This window comes from Echinops telfairi, unplaced genomic scaffold (genome assembly GCF_000313985.2).
Source record: "Echinops telfairi isolate 266 unplaced genomic scaffold, ASM31398v2 ScPeMD7_7458;HRSCAF=8496, whole genome shotgun sequence".
Lineage (NCBI taxonomy): Eukaryota > Metazoa > Chordata > Mammalia > Afrosoricida > Tenrecidae > Echinops > Echinops telfairi.
This window is the reverse complement of record NW_022111358.1, coordinates 14,089,297-14,098,487: the sequence shown is the minus strand read 5'-3', so window position 1 is coordinate 14,098,487 and position 9,191 is coordinate 14,089,297. Positions and strand designations below refer to the sequence as shown.

Genomic DNA, 9,191 nt, shown 5'->3' with positions numbered 1-9,191 from the left:
TGTACTGCTAAGCACAAAGTTGGCTGTTCAAATACATAAGCCCCTTCATGGAGAAAGATGAGGCTTTCTGCTCCCATAAAGATTTGTAGCTTCAGAAAAGACTGGCAGTGGATTTTTGTGTCTTTTTTCTCCCTATTGATGGATTTTAGGTTGTTTACACTCCTTTACAATGACAAACAATGCTTTGTCATTGTACTACTACTTCTACTACATGTCTCTGTGTTCATGGAACAAGTTTCAAGTATGTTCCTAGGATGGATTTTGCTGAAGTTGGCCATGTTGTATTTTACTATAAATTGCTAATTTTGCAACAGAGTGCTTATGATAGCTTACATTCCCATTAAGTTTTCATCAGAGCTATTTATAGATATTAGTATATCCCAATTTAGTAAAAATTAGGGTATTTGCATAATGAGGCATAGATTGCTTTTCTCTTTTTTTCCCCCAATTCTTTTTATTTTTTGGCCTGATTGTTGGCCAGGACCTTAAAGTGATGTTTTATTTCATTATTCATTATCATTCATAATTAAGCAATTCCAAGTGATGGCAGTTCTTAGATGTTTAACTGCAAACACCAGAAAATGACCCTGTTTCAAAACATGCACAACATTTTCTATTTTGTTGTTTTACTACTTTGATTATAATGAGGGTAAGTGGGAAGTTCAACTAATTGAGAAGATTTAATGTACCCCATAAATCATATGCTTATCTATTCTTCTGTCAATCACAACTGATTTCCATCTACAATCATGTTTCACGTAAGAAACAGTAGGTCAACTGACGAAGTAGCTGCGACTCAGCTATGGAACTAACGTGACTACACTTTAACATGGGCACCGACTGATACTGCCGAGCATCGCGGGGAAGGTGCTTATCACAGCAGGCCTTTAGCCGCAGTGAATGGTGCAGCTTTAGCTTGCCCTCTCCAAAAATGCCTTGCGGCACCTAAGATACTGCTGGTACTCAGTCTCAAAGTCAGCCATTCCCATCATAGGGATCCTCAGTAATGAGTTGTTTTTGTGACTCAGAGCTTCCAAGCAGTTCAATTTTAGCTTTGCAGTTTTTAACTTGATTACCTTTTCTAGTCAGATCTCTGAGATTGCTTTCATTCATACATAGAATATAATCAAATGTGGCAAAGTCCTCTTTGGTAATCTGCCGGGCAATGTGATTCATGGGGTTGCCATACTTCTTCATGCAATTTTGTCCTCCACAATCAGGAGGGTTTCCTATTTCATGTGTGGATGTTGCTGCACTGTCTGTTCTCCACTTATCTCAAATGTTTTGAACGGTTTCAAGTTTTCTGAACACTGCTTCTGCAATAGGTGATCGACAGTGTTACCCAGGCATACAAGCAGAACGGATTTGGGGGCCTGCTCAGCCATCTTCTCTCCCACAGGGATGTACAACGTGGGTCAGAACCACCAGTTGGAACCTTCGTTCCCCACTCATATACTTATGTACTGCTAAGCACAATGTAATTTTAAGGAGAGGCATAAAGGGATGAAGTCTAGATTTAACTAAATACTAGGTTTTTTTGTTCATGTTACTGTGTTCCTTGGAAAGCAACATCACTTTTCTTTGATATTCTGTTTGTACTTCTGAGAGATTGCCTAATAAAATTCTGATTGCTTTTAAAAATTGTTTTTGTGTAAATAGATTGTCAGAGGACTAAACAGTAAGCAACACTGTTTGTTGGAGAGCCCTACAGGAAGTGGGAAAAGTTTAGCCCTGCTTTGTTCTGCTTTAGCATGGCAGCAATCTCTTGCTGGTAAGTAATTGGTTGGGATCTTCAAGTTGTCTGTAAGAGCTTTTCACCGTAGTTCAGCCATGTTCCAACTAATTTAAATGATAGCTTTTTAGGGGTTTTTCTTATTTGTTAGGGATCTTCTTAAAGAATTTCAATATAGCCACATATATTTAAATAATCCTAAAACAATAATGAACAGTTTTAGTTGTTATATGTTGATTCATACAGAATACATAAAAATCTTGGAATGCTTACAATGATCATATAAATAATTGGATACTAATCTTTCTATTGTTTGGATACCAGATAAGCAGAAGCTTAGACTCATTTTTTTATGAATTCATATTATTTTCCATTGCTTTTATTTGCTAATAAATGCCCTACAGTGTTTTTTTTATCATTGAAAAACTATATATAACAATTTTGAAATACAGTATTGGATACATTTTAGTTCATAATTAGATAGCTTTGACTAATGTATTTAGAGAATTTAAAGTTAATCATGGGTGTGTGTGAATGTTTATATGTATACATATATACACACATTTAAGGGGATATTTAGAGTACTGATAAGACTATTAAAAATGAAAAGTAAATATTTTGTAATTTATAACATAAGCTTTTAAAAGGAACCATTTGAAAAATAGAAATAATATTTATGTAGTACAGTTGGGAATATGATTTCAGTATTGCTTGTAATAAATACAGTATTTAGCTTTTGTGGGTATATATGAAATGTAGGCTTATTACAATTCTGTATTTAAATATCTTTTTAGGGGTTTTACTTATTCTTTATTTTGTATCTTACATAATGTGTATCTTTAATTCTTTAGGAATTAAAATTTATCCATTTTAATGATTTAAATATGAATCTTAAAATGTACTTTGATTCATGTATGAAAATTGATTTATTGAAAACATGTTTCTATTTGATATTAAAGTGTAATGTAAGCCCCACGTCGAGCGTGCATCTGCTGGGCATAACGCGGAGCTCAGCCATCAGCTGCTGACCAGGGAGCGTCCAAGATGTGGGGGGACTGGAGTGGCAGGGGCAGCAGCAGCGCCAGGGATGGGAACACGCAGTAGCCTTCCTCGCTCGCCTGTCCTGACCTGCCTCGCTCGCCCCCAAAGAATGTCAGCCAAGTCCAAGGGGACCCCCTCCTCGTCCTCTTCAGCCAAAGGGCCACCCGCAGCCTCCAAAACCAAGGTGAAAGAACAGATCAAGATCATCGTGCAGGATCTGGAATTAGTCCTGGGTGACCTGAAGGACGTCGCCAAGGAACTTAAGGAGGATTTACTCCCTGAGAAGAAACAATGAAACAAAACTAATGGTGTTCAATTCAGAAAGGGGCTAAGCATGCTACAGCATATTGGAGATATCCATTGGAATAGAAGACTATAAAAAAGCTGTGGAAATAAAATTCCCATTTCATGAGTTGAAGGAACTTCTGGGAATAAAAATCAGAAATTTTATTTTGTACCTGGCAAACTGAACGGCCAGGTGCATTGTCCCATGTTCTGCCCGTTGGAAGGTTTTCCTTCACCACTGTCTTTTAGGGAGATCCCAGAAAGGGCTGTCACGTTGCTGCTGTCCACTTACAAGTGGCACCTGCATATCATGCAGAGCCATCCGTAAACCAAGCATGACTTTTTTGTTCTTCAGTTGAGGTATGGTAAGGGACTCCCCAGGAGGACATAGGTGCAGACTGGGAGAAGGAAGGTAATGTGACAGGAGTGGAGACTGGGTATTTGGGCCACTTCTTCATGGAGCTTACTTGTCCCTTCAGGTCCGGCTTTGTCCTGATCTAGTATATACCACTTCCATTTAACAATGGAGTGTTGCTGCACACCTCCAAATTTATGACTCTGGGTCAGACAATACTCACTTCATGATGGGTAGTTCAGGCCTCATGGTGACTTGGTGGCCCATGATGAGGCGTTCAGTCTCCACCAAGGTCCAATAACAGGCCAACAGTTGTTTTTCAAAGGGGAGTAGTTGTCTGCAGAGGATGGCAGGACTTTACTCCAAAATCCCTACAGTCTGCGCTGTGATTCACCAATAGGGGTCTGCCAAAGACTGCACACTGCATCTTTATCTACAACTGACACCTCTAGCACCATTGGATCAGGTGGATCATATGGTCCCAGTGGCAAAGCAGCTTGCACGGCATCCCAAACCTGTTACAGAACCTTTTCTTGTTTTGGGCCCCACTCAAAATTAGAGGCCTTTCGTGTCACTTGATAAATAGGTCAAAGTAGAGCACACAAGTGAGGGATACGTTGCCTCCAAAATCTGAAGAGGCCCACTAGGCGTGGTGCTCCTGTTTAGTTGCAGGGGGGTGGGGGGAAGGCCAGATGCAATAACTTATTCTTCTTCACTTTAGTAGAAATGTCTCCACATGCCCCACACCATTGGACCCCTAGACATTTTATTGAGGTTGAGGGTGGCTGAATCTTCATTGGGTTAATTTCCCAACCTCTTATACGCAGATGTTGTACCAATGAATCTAGAGTTTTCGATACATCGTCCTTAGTGGGTCCGATCAGCATAATGTCATCAATATAATGGACTAGTGTGACATTTTGTGGAATAGACAGGCGATCAAGGTCCCTTCTGACTAAATTATGGCACAGGGCGAAAGAGTTGGTGTACCCCTGGAAGAGAGTTGTGAAAGTGTATTGTTGACCTTGCCAGCTGAAGGCAAACTTCTGGTGGTCCTTCGAGACTGGTATTGAGAAGAAGGCATTGGCCAGATCAATAACTGCATACCAAGTACCAGGAGAAGTATTAATTTGCTCAAGCGATGTAATCACATGTGGAATGGCAGCTGCAGTTGGAGTCACCACCTGGTTAAGTTTACGATAATCCACTGTTATCTTCCAGGATCCATCTGTTCTCTTTACAGGCCAAATAGCTCTTCAGGTTGGAAAGAATATTCTTATTCGGAGACATGTCAGTTCACCTTTCTCACTTAAGCTTCATCACGACTTCTGGAGGCCAGATCTAATTTTAAAGTATCCAGCAACCTGAACATCTCAGAGAAACAAACCCCTCAATTTTGGAGCACAACTAATCATTGATATGATCTGAATAAAATCATCTGCCTGTAGTCTGACTCCCATGAGCAGAGGCCTGGAAGGGTACAAAAGAGCCACAGCCTTAAAACTATCCACACAGAAATTACCAAGAAGATAAAATTCGCAGGTGAAATGGACCAGTCGATCAAGTCAACAAAGAAACAGAAACCAAACATACATCTTATTTTGTCATGGTAACAAATATCCCCAGATATGAACCCAAGAAAATTAAAATCCAGCATTTCAAGCAGAAATTTGTAACAATGTATTAGAGAAGGTGAAGAATATAGAGATAGGAAATATCTCTAGCCAGAAGTACTCAGAATTTCAAAATAACCTAGACAGAAAGAAAACTGAATAGAGGGCATTGCAGTAATGAACTACTTGCGACAGACTTACTATTTGCAAAGAGAGAGTAGGTTTGCCATCCCATGTAGACTCTTAAAGCCATACTGGAGAAGCAGCATTGTCACCAATTGCTGGAAAAATGTTTCTATATTGGATCCTTTACCCAACATTGGTTGCAAAGGAGTGGGGTGGGGGGAGTCAGTTATTACTGATTACTTCTCAATGCACCTCAAATATTTTCACTGTCACTTCCTTTTAAGGTAATGATGTGTGCCGTTGTTTGCACAGAATGTCCCATGAGTTTTGAGACCACAACAAGTTTCTTGCAGAACTCTAAAAAGAAAATACTTCATAATTCTCAAGATAATGATTTATCTTTCTTCTATATAAATCTGTTATCTAATAAAAAATAGACTTGTCTCAAAAAAGCCCCACAGAATAATTACATAATGATGAAAAAGAATCAATGAAAAAGGGATCAAAAGGTTTTCTAAGGAAGATAATTTTCTATCATTAATAGCAAAGTCAAAAACAATGACTTGTACACTAAGAATTTATGTTAAACATCTATTTCTTCTAAATTAAAAAAAGTCATTTGTAAAAAATGTATAAAAATAAGGTATAATGTAAGAAATAGGCTATTAGTTACATTATCTCATTTACTGAATTTTCAAGTTCTTGTAGGGAAATATTAGTGATTATGAATACTGTTTAGGTCTTTGTTTTAATCCTTCTACTTGATTTTTACATAGATCTCAATATAAATGAATGCTCCAGTTGTATTTTAATTGCATTATTAATCTTGAGCTATTATATTTTTATAGATTTAATAAGTTGATAAATTATAAACTTTGTACACATCATTATTGATATAAAATTTATGATAATTTCTCTAAAAGTTTCTGGCAAAAATGTTTCTCTCTGATCCTAATTTGGTGCTTTACAAGGGACTGTCTTGGATTTAGCATTGAAAGACCCGCATGCTTGGGAAACCCTCAGTTTTGGACAAATCAGGATGGTTTTCATCAGAGCTACAGGCAGACATGGGCTCGTACAAATTAGAGGTATTATAAATCCAGGTGCTTTTATTTTTTAGGGAAGTCGGTGGATGAGGGCTTAAGTAAAAAGGCTGAAGTACCACCGTCATGTGGTTGTACATGCCATACAAAGAGTTTTACTAACAACGACAGCACGAGCCAAGGAACGTCACACCATTTCAGTAATCCAAGTACACCACCATCTTCTGTGAGATGTGTCACTTCACCTTGTCAAGGTAACTATATTTTACTTGAGTCTGTTGGTATCTCTCCTAAGCACCTTAATTATTGCTGTTAAGAGACCAAATTTAGGGATTTGGTTAGTTCTGGAATTATTTTGACAACTATTTTATTGTGTGGAATTATTTTATTTTATTTCTGGAATTATTTTAACAATACCCAGTGTGGTCAGAAACCCTTAAAGGGCTGTTTTAGCTCTAGTTTGGAGTTATTTGGATATTTTGCTGGCTTAACTAATTTTTAAAGAGATCAAAGCAAACTAAATGATACTTAGAAATTAGTATTATATGTAGCCAGTATTATTAGTTAAATGTTAGAATAAAAAAACACTAGAATCATATAAATTTATTTTAAGACAAAATCTAATTATCTTCATTCACTTATTCTTGATAAAGTTTGCCTGATTTTTTGAGGTCAATATCTTAGATGGAGGTCAGATGGGTTTCAATGATCATCCTTAATATTTCTAAATAGATTTAGTTAAGAAGAAATATATTGCGAATAAAATACTGTTATGGATAGTTTTCTTTCCCCTTTGATTGTATGGAAAGGGAGATATTCTAGACACACTGTTCTTCCTTATTTTTCCATACAAATCTTCATCTCCATTAATAGCTCTCGGGTCCATACTAAAGGACCCCTGGTAGTACAGTGGGTTAAGCACCTGACTGCTAACTGCAGGGCTGATATGTTTAGGCCCACCTGCAGTTCCATGAAAAATGATGAGGCTGTGTGTTGCCATAAAGAGGCACACAGTCTTGGAAACCCTATGGAGCAGTTTTACTCTGTCCTGTAGGGGCACTGTAGTCAGAAATGAGTAGATGGCAGATGGCAGGGTTTGGTTTGGTTTGGGGTTTAGTCCAACTTGCATCATTTCTTGTTTAAAGCATATAATAACTTCTCTTCCTGCATTCATTCATGCCATTCTTTAAGTAACACTGGCAGAGAGGAAGCAGTTACCATGTTTGGTTTAAGTATAACCAGATTTACTTGCTAATATCAAGGATGGAATCTGCCCACGCCTTTGTGGAAGAAGGTCCATGCGGGAACTAAAGTGGAATCCTATTAGCAATAAAGAAAGGGAAGAAAATAAGAGGTTGGATAGGGGTTTGGTAGTGTTGTTTGCAGTGTGTTGGACCTCAGTCCTTTGGGCTTTTGGTCTTCCTTCGATTCCTTCCAAGGGTCATGCTTTCTTCTGTGTTATAGAACCTTTGCTTGTGTGAATCTCTCTTGAGCAAAGTTCCATCTTCAATTTGTAATTCTACTCTTTCTTTATGTCTCAGCTTAAATGGCACTTGCTTGGGAGCACCAACCTTGAACTTTCCACTAGATTAGATTGATTTTCCTATTATATATTATGATCTTGCTGTTTACCTTTCTACCAGAGCACTTGTCACAGTTTGTATTATAAAACTGTCAGTATGCATCTTTTATAAATCTCTGCTTCCCCAGAAAACTATGCTTTAGGAGGTCAGGAAATAAATAAGATATAACCTAAAGACAAGCGTAGTAAGATCTGTCTAAGTGTGTGTAGCTTGTTGAGTTTTCACAAGGTAAACTCATGTAGCATCTTTTTAGTGGCTGAGTTTTTTTTCTGTTTTATTGGGAGCTCTACAGATAATATCACAATCCATAGTTCAATCACATCAAGCATGATTGTACAATTATTGCCACCATCCTTTTTAAAACATTTTCTTTCTTCTTGAACTCTATGGTATCAGTTCCCTTTTGTCCCCGCCCTCTCCCACCATACCACCCAAGAGCCCTTGTTATTATATTAAATATTATTATTATTGTTGTTCCTTTTTCCCCCCCTGGTATCTTACACAATCCAATGTATCCATTCTTCTGAGGTCTTTGAGTGGACTTGAACCTCCAGTCTGTGTTTAAAAGCAGAGCAGCGTTAACCATTTGCACCAACTCTAATATTTTTGTTTGTATTCGATATTTTCAGTTCTTATAATTTTAGCTATTTTGGTGCATGTGTGATATTCTTATTCCGTTTCAACGGCATTTCTGTGGTTACTAATGGTGTTGAATACTTTTTTATGTGTTTATTGACTGTTTGAATATCCTTTTTAGTGAAATGATTATTGAGTTATTTGCCCATTTTTCTTTTGACTTGTCTTTAAATCTGGGGATATCTCATTTCCTTTAACTTCATATCTTAAAGACTTAAAGGAAGATGTACTTCCTTTAAGTTTCCCTTTTATAAAGAACAGGGGCGGAAGGGGAGGGACAACAAAACAAAACAAAAACCCAGGAAGATATACCTTTTTATATATGCAGATAATATGGTTTTTTATTTTATGACTTCAGGATAGACTTGTTTATACTTGGCATTTAATTTTTTCTAAAACTGAGTTATCATTTAAGGTAGACATTTTCTACCTTTTAATGGGTTTATAAACAACAGGCCCATACAAATTAGCCCTTGATTTATTTGGGTATGGATTTCTCAACAGTCACATTATTGACATTTTGAATGTGACACTTCACTGTTGTGGGGGATATCTTATGTGTATAGGATGTTTAGCAGCATCCCTAGCCTCTACTCCCTAAAGACCAATAACACCAGTTATCCCTTTTGTGACAAATACATGTTTCCAGACATTGGCCAATGTCCTCTGGTGTGATAGGTCTGTGTTAATATTGTCCCAGTTGGTCTAAATTTGTTGAGATTATCACACCTGGTTGTCCAGAAAATTTCAGGGCTCAAAATTACTTGCCTTATTTAT

The 9,191-nt window shown here is 37.5% G+C and overlaps 1 protein-coding gene and 1 pseudogene across 1 annotated transcript in view; one reads left to right on the top strand and one right to left on the bottom strand.

Moving 5' to 3' along the window:
* The window catches only part of BRIP1 (BRCA1 interacting helicase 1), a 148,530-nt gene that overhangs the window by 1,616 nt on the left and 137,723 nt on the right, over positions 1-9,191 (top strand). The window contains 2 exon segments of the mRNA XM_004706996.2: positions 1,660-1,771; positions 6,273-6,449. Coding sequence (XP_004707053.2) covers positions 1,660-1,771; positions 6,273-6,449 — 289 coding nt within the window.
* On the bottom strand, positions 912-1,385 carry LOC105979015 (annotated as a pseudogene).